The 24,687-nt window shown below is 42.1% G+C and overlaps 1 protein-coding gene across 1 annotated transcript in view; it reads left to right on the plus strand.

The window, feature by feature from the left end:
- The window catches only part of LOC145337704 (voltage-dependent L-type calcium channel subunit alpha-1D-like), a 651,603-nt gene that overhangs the window by 512,206 nt on the left and 114,710 nt on the right, over positions 1-24,687 (plus strand). The window contains exons 33-37 of the mRNA XM_080182539.1: positions 8,191-8,235; positions 8,711-8,839; positions 10,006-10,071; positions 14,386-14,477; positions 21,104-21,263. Of these exons, the coding sequence (XP_080038665.1) occupies positions 8,191-8,235; positions 8,711-8,839; positions 10,006-10,071; positions 14,386-14,477; positions 21,104-21,263 (492 nt within the window). The remainder of the gene's footprint in view (positions 1-8,190; positions 8,236-8,710; positions 8,840-10,005; positions 10,072-14,385; positions 14,478-21,103; positions 21,264-24,687) is intronic.

Below are 24,687 nucleotides of genomic sequence, written 5' to 3' on the forward strand. Positions count from 1 at the left end.
CTTTCTGGAAAAAGAATATGATCTACTCCTCTCATTACAGACTAGAGCATCAGTAATTGGGTAGCATGGTGACACAGTGGTTAGCGCTGCTGCTTCACAGGTCCAGGGATCCGGGTTCGATTCCAGCTTAGGATGACTGTCTGTGTGGAGTTTGCATATTCTCCCCATGTCTGCATGGGTTTCCTCTGGGTGTTCCGTTTCCTCTCACAGTCCAGAGATGTGCAGGTTAGGTCAATTGGCTGTGCTAAATTGCCCCTTAGTGTCCCAATCTGTGAGATGAATTAACTACGGTAAATATGTGGGGTTACAAGGATAGGGCAAGGGAGAGAGTCTGGATAAGATACTCTGTCAGAGATTCTGTGTAGACTCAATGGGCTAAATGGCCACTTCTGCACTGTAAGGATTCTATGATTCAAGAAAACCTTTTTTATACAATTGTGAACTGTGAGATGTTATATGTTCCAACCTAGAAGAAGCCCAAATAAATACATTCAAGATTAAATCACCTTTGAAATGATAGCATATTGGCCAGGACTTGCTGCATTTGGATATGGACTGTTTCAGTATCTGAGGAGTCAGGAATGGTGCTGTGCATTCTGCAATCATCAGTGAGCATTCCCACTTCTAGCCTTACGATGGAAGGAAAATCATTGGTGAAGCAGATTCAAGAAGTTTGGACGTGTGACACTACCCTGGGGAACTTGACACCACTGCTTGATGCTAAGTCAATCTTAAAAATTATTGTCACTCAGAAAATAGGATCAAATAAGTTTTAATGCTTACTTACAATTTTATGATAGTACGGTTATAGGGTGAAATTCCCCCAAAAGAATTTATGGGAAAACTGGAGTAATTCATGCTGTTTTTATCAGCGGGAGTTCACACTAGAATCTCCACAATTTGTGCAGTGCAGAGACCACCAGCGTGAATCTCATTAGATTTTAGGGGGGCGGGACCTATTTGCACCCAGGAGGCTGAACCCAGCGGGCCTCTGTGCACGCGCAATGGACACGGACTGCTTCCATGTCTGCCCCCTACCCCCACTCGCAGTTACAATTTCCCCATTCCACCGCCCCCCCTTCGCAATGCAGGCCACTCGGGAGGCAGATCATCCCACTATGACTGATCTCAACCACCCCCCCCCACCTTCGCAATGCAGGCCACTGGGGAGGCAGATCATCCCACTATGACTGATCTCAACCCAACCCAACCCAACCCAACCCAAACCGCACCCCCGGCTGACACCAGCCCACCCCGAATGCTGCCTTCCCTTCTGACCCAACCAATCCCTATGCAGAGTGGCAGTGGGACCCTCACCCCCACAGATCGCCCCTCAGCCCTGCTCCCATCAGGCCCCACCTATCAAGTCACACCCCTATGGGCCCCTCCCCCTTGGCACTGCTCCATGCCCAATGGACAGTGCTAAGGTGAGGGGTCATAGGCTGGCAATGCCTATGGTGAGTGGGCACCACCTCCCCCTGCTGCCTGACCCCTAGGAGGCCATGATTGCCCCCCTTCACTCCAGCGGGGTCATCCCAATAGTTCCTTGAAAGTGGGGACCTACTGTAAACCCCACTAGAATGAAACACTGGCAGGCTGGGAGAGGCTAGCGGGCCCAGATAATCCAGTCCCGGGCCTGCTAATTATATTTAAATTAGATTTAAAATATATTAAAATCACTCACCTGGTCTTCCTGCTAGTTTCCAGGACAGGTCTGACAGCGTCAGAAATCCACTGATGGGACTTGCATTCACAGCAGAAACGCATGTGTGAATTGCATGCACGCCCAACCATGAGATTCTCCTATCCTGCTGCGCTAGAAAATTTGCACGGTGGGATAGATGAATCACTCCCATAGTATCTTTCATTCCTATAAGATTTCTGTTTCATTTGCCACCAATCTATTCATTTATAGCACATTGTGAATCCAACTAATAACGCAGATGCGTCTACTATTGCTCTTGCGTATGTGGATTTAACATCTACACAATTGTATTATAAATTAGTTGCTATAAATATTGTTGGAGAACATATTTACACAATGAAGCAAAGTTAGGTGAAGTAGATAAAAATATACTGGGAACTGCTTTAGTAATGAGCTATAAAACTCCGTAAGTCCAATACATTGAGTTTCTCTGATCTCACAGGAACTAATTAAGACTTAGCAGTACTGGTTGAATGTTGTTTTTCCATTCTGTTCTTCAATCTTTTAACTTATTGTATGATTTAATTTTCATGGAAGTTAATTAGCAAAACCTTTACAAATCTATTTACATCTTTTCCCTATTCATTTATTTACATAAGAACATAAGAAATAGGAGCAGGAGTAGGCCATCTAGCCCTTCGAGCCTGCCCCGCCATTCAATAAGATCATGGCTGATCTGTTGTGGCTCAGTTCCACTTTCCCGCCCTCTCCCCATAACCCTTAATCCCCTCTCTTATCAAGAACCCATCAACCTGCTTCTTAAAAATATTTAGCGAGGCAGCCTCCACCACTTCAACGGGCAGAGAATTCCAGAGATTCACCACCCTTTGAGTGAAGAAGTTCCTCCTCAACTCCGTTCTAAACCGCCTCCCCTTTATCTTGAGGCTGTGCCCCCTAGTCCTACTGTCTTTTTTGAGCGGGAAGAGTCTCTCCACCTCTATCCTATCCATCCCATTCATCATCTTATACAGTGTATATATTTGTATTTGTGAGCACCATTATGTTTACCTATCATAAAGAAAACTTATTACGAATTTTGCAATTTTATAATATTGTCATTTAATAGTTTGTTTTGAAAGCACCAAAGCATTTCAAACATTAGGCACCAGTAATTGCATGCATTGGCACCACACTATATTTGCATGAATTTGTTGAACTCACTCTTCATCACAAATTTTTCCCTCCCTTATTTTCCCCTTATTACCCTGCACTTGAGACTTGGAACCATTTCAACTCCATGTCTACTATTGTTTTATGCAATCAGTTGCTGTGACAGAATGTGGATGCTAGGAGTGAGGCATAATTGCAGCTTTGGTCTGCAAAAATACTAATTTTTTTCATAACATTTAAATTAATTATTATAGTTGGCCTTGGGTCACCCGTTGAATGTCATGGTCAGTAACCTAGCCCTTTATCTTATCAATACAATTTGAGCGTGAAATTTTGATTGCATTTGTGTTATTATTAATATATGTAATTGTAAAATTTTGTTGCAGTAAATAAAAAAAATTGCATGGACCTGCTTTAATAAATACATTGTGCATGGATATATGACTTTTTAATTACCAAATAATGAATTGAAATGAGCTTTGTATGTGGACTATATGATGTAGTTCATTAGCATATTATCCTTTGACCTCAGGGAGCTGGGTTTGAATGCTCCTGCACCAACGTGATGAAAATACCATGCTTATTAATTTTAAGGATCCTACGTGCAACAAATTTGGATCACCTCAACCCAGCTGGCATTAACTGGCAATCTTTTTAACAGAGGCATGTTTAAGGAAATGGAAATGTCACACTGATGTAGCAATTGTTGCTTTCTGAGACTGGACCAGAGCACAATAGACAGTGTTTCTATCCAATGCTATACCAAACTAGGGTTAGGAACAGAGATGGGTGGTGTCCAAATGGCAGTACCGGTCAATATGTTAGTTTTCTAATGTTAACTGTCTTCCTCAGGCCAAAGACAGGGAAATGACCCTGTATTTCTGTCTGATCCATGAATGAATGTCAGTAGAGATTGAGCTCATTTATGGGGGTTAAATGATTTCTGTAGGTGTGAACAAACTGCATGAGGAGTCTTAGCAGACCAGGTGGATGGAGGCAGATACATGAGTGAACTAGACATGGCCACACCAACAAATTAGCTGAACTCTGTCAAAGGCTGAATGGCACAAAGAGGGATTGAATCATGGGTAAACAGGTATAATCAGCATAGCACATTTGGTGAGGTGAGTGGGCAGTAGCCATTATCCTACATGGCACAGGCATAAGGATAGTGGGTGGCCAGCAATAAGAGATCATGCTGGCGAAATGGTGGGTGGGTAGCTTTTCTATTTGGGCACCTGCATCCATTAGAAATCACCCACAAGGTAGTTATCCCCTCTGGGTTTCCCTCTCTCCTGCCCTGATGTTTCTGGTTCCCACCCTACTGACAAAACCTTGGATTTACCTTTAAGTTTGGACTCAATCAGCATCTCCTCTTCAGGACTGCCTACAGCCCTAACAGTGGCCACTGTCTCTGGTGGCACTGGTTGGATAAGAGAGCATCCAGCCCTCTGGCTGCAGCTGGCAGACATGATGTGGGTATGCCGGCATTGGACTGGCGTAAACACAGTGAAAAGTCTGACAACACCAGGTTTTAGTCCAACCTATTTATTTGATAATATACTCGCAAGCTTTCGGGTTAGTCCCTTCGTCAGGTGAATGGAGAGAACTCTCCATTCACCTGACGAAGGGACTAACCCGAAAGCTTGCGAGTATATTATCAAATAAATAGGTTGGACTAAAACCTGGTGTTGTCAGACTTTTCAGCTGGCAGAGACAGGTGGAATACCTCGACCCAAATAAGGCCCCATAGCTGGAAAATAACTATAGAGCAAGCCAGTCAAATGGAGGTGGCTCACCAACTTTATGTCAGAGGTGGGGACCCCACCTCCAGTATAAAATTATACCCAATGTCCTTTTTCCTGCAAAGCCAAAAAAGAATGAAACTTTTCTTGTATCCTTACAGCTTCCCTTGCCGACGATCCATGTGGGCCCCGGCCCGAGAGTGAAGATCTTCCTGGTTGCATAGTTCTGTTAGTAGAGGACCTTATTGGAGATGTTTCATCATTTGAATTGAATTTTCACAATCACAATTGATGCAGCTTGACTGTATCTGCACTTCTGCATGATGGCCTTACAGTGGCTGACACCAGTTTGGAGACAACTGAGGTACAGCCAAGTAGGCTGTATATACTCGCCTCCCATGTTCAGTTGTGGCATGCACCTTGAAGCTTCTCAGTTTGTGTGAATACTAGAGGGTCAATATCCAGAATACTGGTCTGAGAGTTGAAGATTTCACCAGAGATATCAAGTCATTGAATCTTTTCCCATAATGAATGCTACTTCTTATATCCTTATAAATTATGTGCTCTTCCATTTTATGATAAAATTTTGATTTTTAACCTTTCATTTTTCTATCCTAGAGTGACCTTACCCTAAGGCCCCTGCCAAAATAGCACTGCAATTAAGTATTAGGAAATGCACAAGATCTTTAGCAGTTTCTGCTTGCTACATTACAAAGGGAAACCAATTTATAAAAAACAATTGCGTGTAAATAGGTGAAGAATATGAGTTACATAATAAGCACTTCAGTTCTCAAGAGCATTTTTTCCCTTTAAATTGTTGAATTTTGCTTACACTGGAAAATGGAATGTTTTCCTGTTTCAAATATCCACAGCTGGATTTTTGCTAAGGAAACAGAAAACAGGAGTTGGAACCATAACTGGGTCCCAAACCTGATGTTGGGGAAACAATATTGGATGTCAAGTTTCATGGGAGCTACTCTTTAATTAATATAAAGATGGAAGCCACACTTCTTCCATTGACTGTGTCAACAATGTCTGTCCATGTCTGCTTTGTTGAACTGTGTGGCATCCTCCTGCCATCCTCCAGGAATAGGATCTCCATCCTCTCCCTCATAAACTTCAGCATGACCTCCAGATCCACATCTGAAAATGAGGGGTCTTCCCTGCCCTTGTTCCAAACCTTTGGCTCTGTCAAGACTTCAAGCCTTCTGTGATCTTTTGCTTTGCAGTAACAGCAGTGAAATGACAACTACTGTAAGGTTGCCATGGTCAGTTTAAATTGGTCCTGCACTTGAGTTATCCCACTCCATTCCCACCCTCTGGGCCATTAATTGTCTGCAAAATTCATCTTTATATTAATTAAAGAGTAGCTCCCGTGAAACTTGACATCCAATATTGATTGCCCAAGATCAGGTTTGGGACCCAGCTATGGTTCCAACTTCTGCTTCCTGTTTCCTTAGTGAAAATCCAGCTGTGGATGTTTGAAACAGGAAAACATTCCATTTTCCAGTGTAAGCAAAATTCAACAATTTTAAGGGAAAAAAATGCACATGAGAACTGAAATGCTTATTATGTAACTCATATTCTTCAGCTATTGACATGCAATTGTTTTTTATAAATTGGTTTCCCTTTGTAATGTAACAAGTAGAAACTGCTAAAGATCTTGTGCATTTTCTAGTATTTAATTGCAGTGCCGTTTTGACAGGGGCGTTAGGGTAAGGTCAGTCTAGGATAGAAAAATAAGAGGTTAAAAATCAAAATTTTATCATAAAATGGAAGAGTACGTAATTTATAAGGATAAAAGGTACCAAATATTCTTATTTATTTACAGTGAATTATGAAGGACCTAAGTATAAACATTCTGAAAGAAAACAGTTATTTCTTTATTGGGGATTTAGGACTCCAATTTTGCTCATGATACAAGTAGCTAGAGTGAAAAATGTCCTAACTTGGCACACCAGCCTCTGGGAAAAAGTCTACTGATTTTCACTTGGTGGCGAGAAGGGTGGATGCAGAATAGAAGCATGCCGCCATCACCAGGTGCAGGTCATATGTGGCCACAGACACAGCTAAGTGCTGAGGCAGGCAGTTTAAAAGGCCTGAAACCAAAAGAGAAAACACTGGACGATCTCAGCAAAACTGGCAGCATCTATAAAAAGAGAAAAGAGCTGACGTTTCGAGTCCAGATGACACTTTGTTAATGTTTAAAAGGCCTGCCTCAGGTTCCTGGGACTTTGTCCAAATTGTATTGTTAAATATTAGGCCCTCTATCTCTCACATTTCACAATTCACCTCACCCACTATCCATGTCCCATCCATGCCAACTTATGTTGCCACAAACTTTTGTCCTTGTATCCTCCATGCCAACTCTCCTCATGGACAGACCTCACATGCCAGGTTGAGATGATATAAAATAATACCGTTAATATCCATTAAAGATCTAGTTTTCACAATAATAAACAAATTCCCAATCATGAAAGTCTATTCAATACATTTAAATCCCCTCAAGTACTTAGTACCTTATAAAAATCAAATATTTGTATTTCTAACCCCACAACAAAGATAGCTAATCTTTTAATAACCTCTTTGAATTGTCAGTCAAACTGTGAACTTACAGCCCTCCACTGTGATAGGTTGTGGAAAGCAGTTGATCATTAATAATGCTATAATGATAGCATTTAGGATTATGTCAACAGCTTTTAAAACTGATATAAGACATATTTTACAACCCTCAGACACAGGCAGGCAGGTTTTTTTTTTCAATTTTTTTAAGGACTGGCCATTTAAATAACTTGAGAGCTTAACATCTTTTAGGCTGTTAACCACCCTTCAAGAACATTTACAACCTCCATTTTTAATAGTCCCTGGCATCTCCACAACTCCGCACAAACCTGGCCGTTAATGTACAAAGTTAATGCACAGTGCAGTTGTTACACTGGTCCTTTGAAGTGTATTTGTCTCTAATCTATTTTTACATGTATAACAATTGTTAAATACAGCCATGGCAATTTCAACCAACTGTAATTAGTTAAAGGACCAACAAGTGTGAATAGTTTACTGGTATAATTTATAAGATGTTTCTTAATTCTTCTTCACTTTGAGATTTTACATCATCAGTAGTAACTTGTGCATTGTTAGTAAATTATGTATTCAATTTTAGTTTGGCCCCAACCAAATCCAACCAGCATCAGGTGGCGAGCCAGCTGAAGAGCAGCCCAAAGGTGAGTTCCTCTTCAGTTCTGTGGTTTTGGGAGGAGCAGAAGTGCTTCTCAAGGCTCCACAATTCTAGCCTGGGCCACTGCCACTCTGCTGCTCCACTCCCAGGAACCTGCTGAGCATGGAAGCCAGCTTGGTTGCCTGATTTACAGTTTCCTTGTGTTGACAGGTTGTTTCCAGTGACAATCTGCCAGCCTGGTGCAAATGATGTTTGCACCTCAGACTGGGCTAGCCTTCTAGCAGAACTTCGGGGCAGCTAACTGGCATGTCCCACCAACCAGCTGCCTGCCTTTCCATCAGATGGATAATGCATTCATTTTTGTTTAGGCTTGTCTTTCTTATTTAAATTTTAGTAATATAATTTAAGTTGTTATTACTTTATTTAGTTATTAATTTAAATATTCATTTCTAAAGCCTTTTGCAAAGCCAACAGAGAGCCCCCCTACAGGGGAATCTGGGGTAAGATATGAAAGTGTTCCCTAATGTTTACCTTGCATGGATGTTTTCTTTCTTGTGAATTTCCTCTTTTAATTTTAAGCCAGTATTTGTTCCTGACTTTCAGCCTTTGAGTTACTAATGTTAATCACCTTTAATATAAATATTGTGTAATAGACTGTTTGATTTTACTTAGTAAATTTTCAGAATTATGTTGACCCCTATTGATGGTTTAAAACTTTAAAAAATTGAATTGATAGGAAACATAAATTTTCTGAAAATTTACCTTTTATCGCATGAAGTTTTTCCAGATCATTCTGTGTTTATGCAGATCAATGCAGTTAAATATGGGAAAGTGATTGAGGCATACCTTGACTTGCTTTGTGACTACCTTTCTCTTTGTGTTCTTCCTGTTTTGTCTTACAATCTTTTTAAAACATTTATTGATTTTTTTTCTTATGGATTGATTTTGATTTAATTTGTATACAATTATCTTTAGAATTCAGAGGAAAGTTCCAGAATTTCCATTACTTTCTTCCGTCTCTTCCGTGTAATGCGATTAGTCAAACTGCTGAGTCGTGGTGAGGGGATACGTACATTGTTGTGGACATTTGTCAAGTCCTTCCAGGTTTGTATTCATGTTTGCATCCTCATACTCAGGGAATTAATTGACAGTTTACACTTATTTGTCAAAAGGGCCAATTAATGCCTGTTAATTGTATCAAAATATGTGCTAACTTTTAATGAGTGTCCTAGCTAGATTCTAGATGTGAACCAGCTGACCAAATGCCCACAGTGATATTTGACATAAAACTCTGCTCCAGGGACCTAGATAGAGCTATTCCTTGAGTACTGACTGCATTGCTAACTTATACACTCAAGTATCATTGCTGTTCTACTAATGTTTGCTTGTGGAGTCATAGGAATTACAGCAGAAAACAATCATTTCACCATCTGCATAGATCTCTCCCTGAGTGTATGTACATTGTCAGGGAGCAGAGGTAGTTTTAAGTAATATCTATTTTTTTTGTGGGTATTAGCAGTAAGTTTTGCCTTTGAGTAAGCTTAATTTTATGTTTATGTGTTTGTGTGCCAAGGAAGGGTTAACAACTTAAGGTTGATTCACATGCCTGCATGATAATGTGAGTTTTATGACATTAAAATAAATGGGATTTAAATAAAAACTAGGCTGTCATTTAGCAACTAGAGGTCCACACTGAGAAATTTTTTGTATTAGTTGGGAAAATGTTTTAATGGATGGTAAACCCACAAATAATTCATTTGAGTTAGTGGTCAAATATTAGATAGGTATGTAAATCAATAGCTGGATGGATGAAAAAAAGGATATGAGGGATGTCAGGATAATTATACAGAGTTGAATATACTTATACCTTTGAATATCTGAGAAGTAAACTGTGATTTGCACTAAATGTGCAGAATTTCAGTACTTGAAAATATATCTTGGAAATTTGGACATGCCTTCCATTATTATCTCAAATTGTAGACTTGCAAAATAGTCAATTACAACAGATAATTTATTTACACAAAACATTTGAAAAATCTGCATATTTCATTATATTGTCAGGCTGCTAGAAATCTGATAGAAATATTGCTTATATTATGAAAGTTCATCATCAGCAATTCAATACAAAAATGAAAAGAATAGATTTTTATTAACATTCGGGTGGTGCCTAAAAAGCAATTGTTGGAAATATCAGAAAATGTCTTGTGATTATTTTAGTGTGCATATAACGGTAATGCATCTAACCTGGTTATAATGTTCTTTCTTCTTAGGCACTTCCATATGTTGCCCTTCTGATAGCTATGCTCTTTTTCATCTATGCTGTAATTGGCATGCAGGTAACCCATTGGATGACATCCTGATGTAAATGTCAATTATCCTTCGAAAATGTTTTCATTCTATGTTTCATTGATAAGTGTAATTTGTTCTAAGTGAAATATAAATTAATTGGAAAAACCATAATTTCTATTTTCTGAAATTTGTAAAAACCTTAGTGTAATATTCATCTAATATAAATAGATTTTTCATAAGTTTATGCTTTCCAGGGATTTAGCTTAATTGTAATAATTCAGGATCTAAGGTAGGGACCTAAAAAGCAGGACCTCTAGGGTAATAATCTCAGGATTACTCCCCATGCCGCATGCTAAACAGGCTTGGAACAAGGAGATAGTACAGTTGAACACATAACTAAAGAGCTAGTGTTGAAGGGAGGGCTTTAGACATATGGATCACTCAGATGTCTTCTGGGGAAGCTGGGACCAGTACAAGAAGGAAAGATTGCACCTGAACTGGTGAGCACCAATATCCTGGACAGGAGGTTTGGTACTGCTGTTTGGGAGGGTTTAAACTGGTGCGGCAGGGGAGTGGGAACCAGAACAGCAGGCCAGTAAATGTAGGGATTGGGGAAAAAAGTGAGACTGAGCTAAACATAGTACAGAGTAAGAGCAGCAAAGGAAGCGGTGGGGCTCAGCAGGACTGGAGGCTTGGAGTTGTTTGTTTCAATGCAAGAAGTATGACAGGTAAAACAGTTGAACTGAGAACCTGGATGACTGCATGGACTTATGATATTGTAATTATGGAGACATGGTTAAAGGAGGGACAGGATGGGATATTGCCGTTTTCAATGGCACAGAAGGAGAAACAAAAGGGATGGGAGAGCTGTACTGCTGATTAGGGAGCACATCACAGCTGTGTTGAGGGAGGAGACATCGGAGGGATCTTGCAGTGAGGCATTTTGGGTGGAGCTCAGGAATAAGGAGGATGAAATCATAATGTTGGGAAGATACTACAGACTTCCCAACAGCTAGCAAGAGACAGCAGAGCAATTTTGCAGTCAGATACTGAAAAGGTGTGAAAGAAGCAGGGAAGCTGTGGTGGGCGACTTTAACTGCCCCCATATTGACTGGGACTCCCTTACAGCCAAGGGCTTGGATGGAGATCAATTTGTTAGATGTGTCCAGAAGGGCTTTTTGATACAGTATGTTGACAGTCCAACCAGGGAAGGGGCCATACTAGACTTGGCATTGGGGAATGATCCCAGGCAGGTAATTGATTTTTCAGTGGGGGAGCATTTTGGGCTTAGTGACCATATTTCAATAAGATTTTAGACAGTTATGGATAAGGATAAAAGTGGCTCTCGGGTAAGGGTACTTAATTGGGCAAGGGCCAATTACATGCAAATTAGACATAAAGTGGGGAATGTGGATTGGGAGTGCCTATTTGAGCATAAATTCCTGGTATGTGGGAAGCTTTTAATGGCCAATTGATTGAAATGCAGGATAGGCATGTTTCTGCAAAAATGAAGGTTAGAAATGGCAGGATTCAGGATCCCTGGATGACAAGGGAAATTATAAGCCTAGTCAATACAGTTATACAGTAAATGGTGGAACCCTTAAAGTACTGATAAGCAAAGGGATCTGCGTGTACAGGTACACAGGTCACTGAAAGTGGCAATGCGGGTGGAGAAGGTAATCAAAAAGGCATACCAGTGCTTGCCTTCATCGGCTGGGCATTGAATTTAAAAATTGGCAAATTATGTTGCAGCTTTATAGAACCTTAGTTAGGCTGCACTTGGAATATAGTGTTCAATTCTGGTTGTCACAATACCAGAAGGAAAAGGAGGCTTTGGAGAGGATACAGAAAAGATTTACTAGGATGTTATCTGGTATGGAGGGCATTAGCTATGTGGAGAGGTTGGAGAAACTTGGTTTATTCTCACTGGAATGACAGAGGTTGAGGGGCAACCTGATAGAAGTCTACAAGATTATGAAAGGCATGGACAGTTAGAAGCCTTTTCCCAGGGTGGAAGGGTCAATTACTAGGGAGCACAGGTTTAAGATGCGAGGGTCGAGGTTTAAAGGAGATATATGAGGCAGATTTTTTACACTGAGTGCAGTGAGTGCCTGGAACTTGTTGCCGGGGGAAGTAGTGAAAGAGGATACATTTGTGACTTTTAAAGGGCGTCTTGACAAATACATGAATAGGACGGGAACAGAGGGATATGGTGCCCAGAAGAGCAGGGGGTTTCAGTTCAGTCGGGCAGCATGGTTGGTACAGACGTGGAGGGCCGAAGGGGCTGTTCCTGTTCTGTAATTTTCTTCGTTCTTTGTTCTACAGGAGAAAGGAAGCATATGATAGGCTTAGGCATCTAAAAGCTCACAAAACCCCAGAGGAAGGAAAGTAGGGAGGAATTTAAACACAGAATTAGGAGGGCTAAAAAGGGTTTTTAGCAGACAGGGTCAAGAAGAATCCCAAGGCTTTTTATGCATAAATTAGGAGCAAGAGGTAGCAAGAGAGTAAGGACAATGAAGGGAAGTTATGCATGGACCCACAGGAAATGGTGAGATCCTTAATGAATACTTTGTGTTGGTATTCACCAAGGAGAAGGACATGATGGATATTGAAGTCAGAGATAGATGTGTGAACGCTCAATATATCAAGGGAGGACGTGTTGAGTATCATCAATTACATTAAGGTAGACAAATCCCCAGGGCTGGATAGGATCTATCCCAGATACTGTGAGAGGCAAGGAAATAAATAGCTGGGATCTTAACAGATATCTTCACATCCTCTTTGACCACAGATGAGGTTTCAGAGAACTGGAGAATAGCTAATGTTATTCTCTTGTTTAAGAAAGGTAGCAGAGATCATCCAGAAAAGTTTAGGCCGGTATGCCTCATATCAGTGGTGAGGAAGCTTTTGGAGAAGGTATTGAGGGACAGGATATATGCACATTTGGGAAAAAAAATGGACTAGTTAGTGACAGCCAGAATGATTTTGTACGGGAAGGTCATGTCTTACCAACTTGATTGACTTTAACAAAGATAATTGATGAAGGAAGGGCTGTGGATGTAGTTTATATGGACTTTAGTAAGGCGTTTGACAAGTCCCACAGGCAGACTGGTACAAAAACTAAAATCACTTGAGATTCAGGGTAGGCTGGCTAGATGAATGCAGAACTGACTTGGTTATTGGAGACAGAGCGTAGTGGTGGAAGGGTGTTTTTCAGAATGGAGATCTGTAGCTGGTGGTATTCCCTAGGATCAGTGCTGGGACTTCTGTTGTTTGTAGTATATATAGATTATCTAGAAGAAAATGTGAGGGTTCTGATTCATAAGTTTTCGGATGACACGAAGATTAGTGGAGTTGCTGATAATGCCGGGGGATTGTCAAAGGATACAATAGGGTATAGATTGATTGGAGACTTGGGCACAGAAATGGCAAATGGAATTTAATCCAGAGAAATGCAACCGTGATGCACTTTGGAGGAAAATATAGGTATGAATTAAACTGTAAAAGGCAGAAGCCTTAGGAGCATTAACATACAGAGGGATTTGGGCGTGCAAGTCCACAGTTCCCTAAAAGTGGCAACACGGATGGCCAAGGTGATGAAGAAAGCATATGTTGTGCTTGCCTTCATCAGCTGGGGCATTGAGTACATTGGGCATTGAGAAATCATGTTGCAGCTATATAAAACCCTCAATGGGCTGCATTTGGAATATTGCGTGCAGTTCTGGTCACCACACTACCAGAAGGGTATAGAAGTTTTGGAGTGAGTGCAAAGAAGGATCACCAGGATATTGCCTGGTCTAGAAGGTGTTGTCTATAAGGACAGGTTGAATAAACTAGGATTGCTTTCACTGGAAAGATGAAGGATGTGGGGAGACTTGATAGAGGTCTACAAAATTGAGAGTTGGGAGCATTTTCCAAAGGTGTAAATGTCAATTACAAGGGGTCACATTTTCAAGGTGAGAGGGGAAATGTTTAAGGAAGATGTGTGGGGGAAGTCTTTCACCCAGAGAGATAGATGCCTGGAATGCGCTGCCAAAGGAGGTGGTGGAAGACAACATTTAAGAGGCATCTGATGGGTACATGAATAGGGAGGGAATAGAGGCATATGGACCAAGTAAGGACAGAAGGGATTTTTTTAGTTTAGTTAGGGCATCATGATCAACACAGGCTTGGAGGGCTGATGGGCCTGTTCCTGTGCCGTACTTTTCTTTGTTCTTTGTAATTTCACTAATCTGAAAATAAGTAAGTCTGATTTAACATGACTAAGAAACAAAAAAAATCAATAATAGTCCACAGTCCAGTACATAGTGATAAAACTAACTATTTCATAGTAACTGAACAATATTACTATTTTTTTCCAGATGTTTGGCAAAGTTGCCTTGCAAGACCATACACAGATAAACAGAAATAACAACTTTCAGACTTTTTTTCAGTCTGTTCTACTTCTTTTCAGGTACAAAATAATCAATGTCATTAGTTTTTGGTTCCATTCTAAGAATTCTTGAGGCCAAATTATAACCCCCACAATCAGAGGTTAAAATGCAAGAAATCTTGAAAAGAACTGAACTGACCTTAAGCTCACACCACTTCCATTTTTAATGTAGATAGGATGAGAGGCGGCTGAGTAACCGCACATGAGAAAGATTGGTCATTTAAACATTATAATTAGTCTGTATACCTTCATTTTAACAATCATTCTATTTTTAACCATAGGCAGCCAGGTTTCCCAGGCCTGGGCAAATCAGACAGCTTAAGGAAGGTGAGAAAGGTTGAATCCATAAGATATATGCCTTTATAGCATTGCTTGTAGGCCAAGAGGATCAGCAATGATTCCGCCAAAATCAACAAACTTCCCAATTAACAGCCTATGTGACCTGTACCACCATCTACCTATTAACTGACAACTCCTTAATTAGTATCTCACTCTTCCACAATGTCTGTTACCCACTCTGACCACTAGCAAATTCCGCTCATTGATAAGTCACCACCAACTTCTACACTGACTACCAACTATTCACCACCTTGATCACCATGGTACTGTCCTCACAATTGGGAAGCCACAAGACACTTTTATGTTGTTTAGACAATAACTGCCTGCCCCTCTTAGCCAGGATTTCTGGTTCCAAAAGCTGCTGGCCAATAAGAGGGCAACTCTACAGTTCCTGGAGCAGTGTTTATCAGTGGGACTGAGCAGTTACCTAATCAACTTCAGTGGAGGAGGTCTGGAGTGTAGATAATTGGGGTCAGGGATGCTGGTGTGTCAACCAGGCAGATCTTGGTTAATTGGGCTGGGCTGATCGCAAACATGGAGATCTATGGGGAGACCCTCTGTGGGATGCTGAGTGCCCAATCCCAGAGCATGCAAGGAGTCCACTAAGGTTTGTTAACTAGGTGGCTTCCCCACATGGCATAGTTTTTCAGGGGTGGCAAGAAGAACCACTGAAGTGTCCATTAATTGAGTACTCGATGGCCTTAATTAGCCTAAGGGCAGGCAAGCCACACACTGCCTACCCTGTGATGAAATATCAGCAGAAGTGAAAAGGGTTTCCACAGGAAACCCACAACTGCAACCATCTAGGACAAGGACAGTAGACACATGGGAGCACCACCACCTGGAAGTTCCTCTCCAAACCACTCACTATCCTGACTCGGAACGATATTGCCGTTCCTTCACTGTCGCTGGGTCAGAATCTTGAAACTCCTTCTCTAACAGTGCTGTTGGTGTACCCACAGCATATGGACTGAAGCAGTTTAAGGAAGCAGCTCGCCACCATCTTCTCAAGGAAAATTATGGATGTACAACAAATATTGGTCTAGTCAGCAACTCCCACATCCCTTGAAAGAATGAAAAAAAAGCACAGTAACCCCCTGCGACTACACCTGACTTTATGCCACCCCTGCTCCCAGATCATTCCAGGAGTGAGGAATGCCATAAAATTCCAGTCATTGCCTCTTATTTAAGTGGAAGCATGCTGTTGGATAATCATCAGTTATAAAGTGTTACATTTTGAACATATGACGTGAATGAATGCCTAATGCTATCCTACAATTTTGTCAAATAATGAATCTCAAATCTTTGACTGAATAGGTCACTGCAAAGAAACTGCTCAGTTATGTTCAGAACTGCATCTCCACTGATTTAGGATCTCAAGTCTTCCAAAAAGTAGGCAAATATATTGAATAAGCTAGTGTTTAGCATCAGCATTCAAAGAATGAAGACTAAAAAAGCAATGGAAAGATGATGGGTGGGATTTTACAGCCTCACTTGAGCAAGACCAGAAATTCCCGCCTGAGGTCAATGGACATTTACATTGTCTGCCCCTCACCCACTCTGATTCTGTGGTGGGTGGGTGGGAAGGTACAATTCCAGTGACTATTTGGTAACAACAACATAAGTTTTAAGGAGAATTACAAAGCTTTAGGTTTTGGCAGCTGAAGGTATTGTTTTGCTGTGAAGGGCAGAGTTTTCTAGTTGTTCCTGCTATTGGGATTCCCTGGTCCCACCAACGATGAACCACTTTCATGGGTTTCCCAGTAGCAGTGGTGTGTTAAATGGGAAACTCTGTTGACAGCAGTGGCTCAAAAGAAGATCCCGCCAATGGTGGGCCCCCTCCGCCACCATGAAACACGTGGCAGGAGGTGTAGAAAATCCTACCAAAAGTGTATACTACTGTAAAAGCAACACACAGTATAATTGAATTAATACTGATTATCCCTCCTCATTGTCATTAATTAATCCTTACATCTACACATAAAAGATTTCACACATTTTAGTAGCTGCCAGTATGTTCACCCTCACCCCACCTTCAGTGCCCCACCTGGCCTCCCCAACTGGCCTCTCCCCACCCCCATCCCAAAAATATTGTCTCTTAATCTGGTCATTCCCATGGCAGACTCATCATTTCTGCTGGTTTAATTATAAGGGACTCATACTTGAACAGATTTGGTGGACAACAGGTTTTGGCCATTCACCACTAGATCTGCTAGATCATAAAGCACTGTTGGATTTTGCTCTTGCCTGTGAAAAGAACATAAGAACATACATAAGAACATGAGAAATAGGAGCAGAAGTAGGCCATCTAGCCCCTCGAGCCTGCCCCACCATTCAATAAGATCATGGCTGATCTGTCGTGGCTCAGTTCCACTTTCCCGCCCTCTCCCCTTAACCCTTAATCCCCTCGCTTATCAAAAACCCATCAACCCGCGTCTTAAAAATATTTAGCGAGGCAGCCTCCACCACTTCAACAGGCAGAGAATTCCAGAGATTCACCACCCTTTGAGTGAAGAAGTTCCTCGTCAACTCCGTTCTAAACCCCCCCCCATCTTGAGGCTGTGCCCCCTAGTCCTACTGTCCTTTCTGAGCGGGAAGAGTCTCTCCACCTCTATCCTATCCATCCCATTCATCATCTTATATGTCTCAATGAGATCTCCCCTCATTCTTCTAAACTCTAACGAGTACAAGCCTAGTTTATTCAGCCTCTCCTCATAGCTCAACCCCCTCAACTCCTACTCACTGTTCCAGGATCATCCTGGCATGCAAAGATAACACCTTTCCTCAAGTGCTAAACGTCTCAAACCCCTCTCCCTACCTCCTCCAACTTCACTCTCCTTGACGAGATTGAGATCATCAGCTTCCTCTATCACTTTACACCCTTCCTCAAATTCATGTACGTCTTTATGGAACTCCATGTTTGAATCCTCTTTCACAGTATTGAAATGGCTTTCTTTAAAGCCACTAATGACAAAGGAAAACTATGCCTCCTCCTCCTTCACAACCCTTTTACGACCTTGGGCAGAGTTGATCACATCATCTTCTCCAATAATTCTTCACAGTTGTTTGGCTCGCCTGGCTCTATTCTTTCTTGTCTGATTGTAGCCAGTGAATGACCATTAATGACTCCTCTACCCATTCCTGTACTGTTACCCCCAGGTCTGTCAACGATCCCAATCAGTGCCCTCATCCTATTTCTTATCTGCTAGCTGCCTCTTAGGGATGGCTTTAGAAAAAGCAGTATCAGTTTCCACATCTACGCTGATGATACCCAGATGTACTGATCACTGCCTCCTTTGATCCCTCCAATGTCTCTATTAGATTCCTTTCCTGACATTGAGTACTGGATGAGCAGAAATTTTGCCCAGTTAAATATTGTGAAGACCAATGTCATTGGGGGCAATTTTCCCATCCCACTGCACTGCTTTTATAGTGCTGCAGGCCAGTAGACTCTAGCGGAGGCCATTTTGCGGGCATCCCACTGGGCACCAGGGCCTCCGCACACCTCTGGTGGCCAGATTTCCAGCGCTGTGAGCTGTGCTCCCAAAATTGCCATGAAGCTGAATAAATTATTGAAATCCTTATCTCAATCTATTTTAAATATCGTTAGCAGGCCCAGGACTGAAATCTCCAGGCCCACTAGCCTCTTCACCCCACCGGGAGTATTTCACTCCACTGGGGTTTAATATAACTCTCCATGTGGGGAGCTGGCGGTCCAACCCCACTGAAGTGAAGGGGGACAATTGTGCCCCCTCACCCCCCCAAGGGTCAGGCACCTGGGTGGTGCTCCTGGGCATCAGATTGCCATCTTGACAGCGCCAACCTGGACTCCTGAGACTGCCCAAGGGGCAAATTGCTAATGTCCAGAGGGCGCCAAGAAAACAGAGCCTAAGGGGGGCAGGACCTGATGGGGGTGATTGGTGGGGTTGTGGGGGACCCAATGTCACTCTGCGTTTGGACTGAGTGACAGAGAGAGGCTAGCAATCGAGGCTGGCCATTGGGGTGCGGGTGGGGGGTGTCAGCCTGCTGGGGGGGTGGTCAGGGCTGCCAGAGGGTTGGGACTTCGGTGGGGTGGTGAGGGGGTGTCAAGCTGCTGGTGGAGGTGGGGGGGGGTGGTAATCGGGAGAATGGAGTTGCAGGTGGGGGGGCTGTGTAGGATCATCGAGGCAGGCTAACCCAGACATGTTTGTGGAGCCAGCAATCGGGCAGTGGGGGGCTTAGAGGGGCAGCATTGCTGAATTGTGTGGCTGGCCAGCGATCAGGAGGCCAGCAGTGTGGGGCTACTGTGCATGTGCCGATCTCGATGCTGACAGATCAGTGCACGTGTAATGGCCCACTCATTGCTATGCTGTCAGCCTCTCTAGTGGGAATAGGCCTTGCCCGCTGATTTTTGGCGTGATTCATGCTGAGGCACTCTGCAGAGCACAGAGCGTGGGAGATTCATTTTGAAAACCCTGCTGAAAAAACCAATGTGAGTTACTCCAGTTTTTATCTGAATTCCACGCATCAAATTTTTTTAGGAAAATTGCCCCCATTGTCTTTAGATTCTGCTGCAAACATCAATCCCACGCCACTAATTTCCTTCCTGTTCCTGACAACTGTCTGAGGTTGAACGAGACTGTTCACAAGCCCAAGATGAAATTTCAGCTACATATCTACACTTTTCAGCTACACATCTACGCATATCTACACCTATTTCTAAATGTGTAACATCGTCAAGCTCTCCTCCTGCTACAGTACTTCTGCTGCTTACATCTTCATCTATTTGACTATTTTACCAAACTCCTGGCCAGCTTTCCACATTCTACCCTCCATAGACTAGAAGTCATCCAAACCTTTGCTGCTGATGTACTATCCTGCATCAAACACTGTTAAATTATCACCTCTGTGTTCACTATTCTGCACTGGTTACTGGTTAAACAAAAGGCCTCGGTCTTAAAATTCTAAACCTCATTTTCAAATCCCTCTATGCCCTCATCCTCACTATCCCAGTAAATCCTCTATAATCTTTCAAGATATCTGCACTCCTCTAATTCTGCTCTCCTGAGCATCCCCGATTTTATTGGCTACACCAAGGTTTTATCATCTTCCCTTATATCTCATGACATGATGAAAATATATTATTTGTATAAAGTATAACTCCTCTATAGCTTTACAAGGTGCCAAATTCTGTGGTGTGATAGTGTGTTAATGCTCTCACCATTATGCAAGCAAGTTGCAATTTGTCCACAAACCTGTAACAACGACTAGCCCTACTAATTCTCTGCCCCTAACAAGTTCAGCTGCAGAGTGCCCTCATGGGGGTCAGAACTCTTGTGTTTCTGTAAGGGAGATAAAAAGAGAAGACATGTACAGTATTTGAACACATAAAGCTATATCAAATGCTGATGACAATAAAGGGAAGGTGCTTTTAGGAAGACTTTCTCATGTATAATATTGTGTAAAGATTCACAATTTATACTCTATAAAATAATGTTGGGAGCAGGCATTGGTAGTTCTGCTAACGTCCTCATATTTAGCCAAAGGAGAAAAGATCAGTCAAGGAGTTCTCAGCAAATATTCACAGTCCATTTACAAATAGGATCCATCAACAAGCAGGAAGAGTGACTCAGTATGACAAATTTATGTTTCGATTTATGATGTTAGTCATTGGTTGCCTTTCAGTTTGCATTGGCTTAGCTAACAGACATTTTGACAAATTCCGAAGTGTTGAATAACATTACTTCATGGAGACTTTTACAATCCAACACAAGCTTGAGATCATACTTCAAGGAATCTCTGCGGTACTAGGATCTCTAACAGCTGATGGAGAGTTTTGTCATTAGATCTAGCCATATTTACATATATTCTTCCAATAATATAATTGTTAGTGTTGACAGAGATTTGTTCTTTTTCACTGAGAATATCAGTTGCTGGTATGTTTTCAGATGTAGATGCTTATTAGTTGACTTCTGGAATCATACTGACTTGGAATATATCTCTCATTAAATTTCTGCCCATCTTATCCCAAATTGCAAATTCCAGTGTTATTTGGATTACCAATCCACACCGGAAGCACTCAAATATGAAACTGAAAGGGTAAATTGGGAAAAATGTATCACAAAATTTGGACATTGAGTTCAAGCAATGCATAAGTCACATTGATTTAGGGATTTCAATGGGATTAAAGCTTGACAACAGACAGATGATCCAGTCTGCCAGTTGAACTCCTAAGGTGAAAAGTATCCCCAAAATCAATTACATTAACAGTCAACGCAATATTAAATTGCATTGATTGTCTCTCTGGTGACATTGTACTGTTTCAACAGGTGTGCCACAGGAGAAGCCTGGCAAGAAATCATGTTAGCATGCATGCCTGGAAGACGCTGTGACCCGGAGTCAGAGTATGGCCCAGGAGAAGAGTTTACATGCGGTAGCAACTTTGCTATTGTGTATTTCATCACTTTTTACATGTTATGCGCATTTCTGGTATGTGGTATTCATACTCATGTTGGCTTGAACTTCGTGATCTTTGAAATCTGTCTACAAATTATTTATAAATGATTGAAAAGTTAACATTCATGCAACCAGAAAATAAATGCTTCCCAAAGTTCGTAATCAGCTCAGACAGCAAGTTAGGACAGTAAGTTCCTGAAACATACCAATTAAAAGATACCAAGATCAACTTTGGCCTGTGATGAAGTGTTAATGTTATCTAGAATAGTAGTATGGGCATCACTATCAACCTAGGTTGGGATGGTGGTGAGGAGGGGGTGGGGGGTGGAAATCAGTCAAAGTTTCTGTTTCTTTTGACTATCCTTGGCAAGAGTCAAATGGCCCTATTTAACCATTTTGATTCTAAGTGCTGGGACTTGAAACTGGGAGTGTTTCAGATTGAACTTTTAGACCTATTCTGAGGTGCCCCCATTCGCACTGTGCCTGCAAAAATATCAGCAATTCCGAATGGCACTACACAAACATGTGGGTGGGGCTTAGTGTGCCTGAAACCTTGCAGTTAGAATAGGCACCTTCAACTGCGCATGTGCAGAAATAAAATGATAGAATGCTGCTTCCCTGCCACTTCCATCCTGGGCCAGATAATGCCTCTCCCGGCCCCCACAGACATTGTCTCACCCTCCCCCAACATTACTGACCCCCATTTCCCCCCACCCAATCTGCCACCCAGACTGATTGCAGCCCTGTTCCCCCTGCTTCCCCCCACCGATCTCAACTAGAGTAACAGCTGACCTCTCCTCCCCCCCCCCCCCCCACTGATCTTAAGCAAGCACAATCAGACCCACATTCCCCACCCCCCACTTACCTCCTCACTAACCCTCACTGACAGAGCGCCTGAATTGGACTTATATGGAGTGTGTCTGTTTCACGCTGATTCCGGATGGCCGAACGCAATGGTAAAGGGGAACGTGCCAGTACATTGGGCATGCAGCCCATTAAGTTAATTTAAATATATGCAAATACGGGCACAGGTCGCACTACTTGCCTCACGCCTGACTTTACTAAGTTTTCATGGCCAAAAACGGCCGCAAAGCGATGGTAAAATTGGGCCCAGTGAGTTGAACTTTAATTATCAGATCCAATTGCAGATGGAGAGGGCAGCAGCTTATTGGGAACTCAAATTTCAGCAGGGTATTGATCTGTGACTTCTAACTCAGTAGCTGTATTTGCATCTACTTCTGGTCTTCCCAATTTTTTAGAACATGGTAATATCCTGCTTTCAGATCTAATAATTAAAGGGATCCTGCAAGGTTCAGAATTGATGTATTGTGTAATTGTGAGGGCAACTCTTAACTGTTTCAATCAGTATGTAAAGTCTTTCTTGCCTGTCAGTTGTACAGTCCTATCAACTCCCACTCTCTTTGTGTTACGAGGCAAGTTCCAGGAAGATAAGGAAACCAAGGTACAGAGTTAAAGTTAGAACCTTGGGTTACAATTGCAATTAATTATCATTAAGTGTCAGACTGGTTTTTACCACAGGGGTCTGCCACACGCTGAAGAACACCTTCAGATTAAAAGCTAAAATCAGCAGGTTCCTGTAAGTTTCCTGACATGCTGATTATTTCTGGTGTTTTAATCTGCCACCTGTGTAGAAACCAAACCACCTTGTTAGGGTAAAATTCTCCCCAGTGAGGAGAAACAAAATTGACAAAGGAAATAAGTGAGGAAACTAATAGTAAATAAATGAACATTTGTAATTCCTGTAATTTTAAATTCCCTATTCCCTAGATTAGAAACAGGAAATTTTAGGACAGGAAACAGCATTTCATCTGACAAAGTTGCTCAATTTAGGTTATGCTGAGGCCACCATTATTTATTCTCACCACATTCTTCAATACAGTCGGAAACATATCTAAATTTATTTTCTGTTTCTTTCAAAGCCTTTCCTGATGACCTGTCCCATTTACATGTTGCTCTTTGTATGAGCATGCACATTGTTTGGATTTAGAGTTATTATTATTATCCACATACTGCCTTGTTCTTCCTGTTCTAGAAAATCCTTCTGTAAATTTCTCACCTTTTGTCCTTTGTAAATGTAAATAAGAGTTGCATTTTGTTTTTCTCCGTCGAGTCCACACAATTTTTAAATGCATTGATGTTTAAGCCTTTGATGTTTCTTATCAGTTTGATTTATTTTCTAGTATAGGTAGTTCCTTTAGAACTCATGGAGAGATATGTTATCTAGTTTGAATGCTTTGTCTATTTCAGGGGAAAAACTAATTTTTAGTGAAGATTCTGTCACAGTTTCCTGCTGTTTACACAGATACCATCCCAATTTAATCAATTCTGCACCCTCTTCTGTGAAGACAGATCAAAAGTAATAGCTATGCCAGTTCCATATCTGACAGTGCCAACTTTCCTTGTTATCTTAAAAAGGAAAAATAGGGTAGAAACATAAATTGAACCTGTGTCTGAATGGGTAAGCCCAAAGTTAACTCAAAATTGGATCTCAAGCCTTATTTAAATGTCATGGTGAGATGACAACAACTATTGAGAATGACTCATGCAGCTTACTACTGAAGCAACTATGAAACACAGTCGTCCCAAAAAAGCTCTAAGCGCTGAATTTGCAGGAAAACAGTCTGCACTGAAAATAGTCCTGCTGAAAAAAACAATCAGGATTGTTTTTTCAGTGGGAGTTCACACTTGAACTTCCACTCCGTGCAATGCAGAGGTCACAATCGTGAATATAATTAGAAATTGGGGGGATAGGGCCTATTCATGCTACATAACAGTTCCGGGCCTCTGTGCATGCACGGAAACCACCCGGGACTGCTGCAGTGCTGCCCTTCCAGCCCCCCATGGCCCAATTCTGGCATTCCTGGGCCAGTCCTGACCCTCCTCCTGTCCTGGACCACCTGGATCTCTAGCCCCCCCCATCCCCCCAAGCAATGATGATCCCCCCCCCACCCCACCCTGACAGAACCCCCCCTCCCGGAAGGCAGACCCTCCCCACCCCGGCATACTCCCCCAGGGGAGGCAGATCCCCCCCAGCAAACTCCCCAGCCTGTCCTGTTCACTGGTCTCTCTCTAACACTGACTGATCCAGAGTGGCAGCGGGACCCCACCATCTCCACCAATCGCTCACTAGGTCCTGCCCGCAGGTGGCACAGCCCCCTAAGCGTCGCCCCTTATTCCCACCTCCTTGTCATTGCCCCCTAAACCCTGCCCCCTTTGTCCTACCCATAGGCCCTGCCCCCTTGGCACTGCCCCATAATCTTGACAGGTTGGGTGACTGAGCTAATCAATGATAGATGCAGTATGATTTGGATAAATGTGAGGTTATTCACTGTGGAAGGAAAAAAAAAGAAGACAGTTTACTACCTGAATGGCTGTAAATTGGAGAGCGGATCTGGGTGTCCTTGTGCATTCAGGTGCAGCAGGTGGTAAAAAAGGC

This window comes from Carcharhinus amblyrhynchos, chromosome 3, assembly GCF_965287045.1.
Source record: "Carcharhinus amblyrhynchos chromosome 3, sCarAmb.v2.hapA, whole genome shotgun sequence".
Classification (NCBI taxonomy): domain Eukaryota; kingdom Metazoa; phylum Chordata; class Chondrichthyes; order Carcharhiniformes; family Carcharhinidae; genus Carcharhinus; species Carcharhinus amblyrhynchos.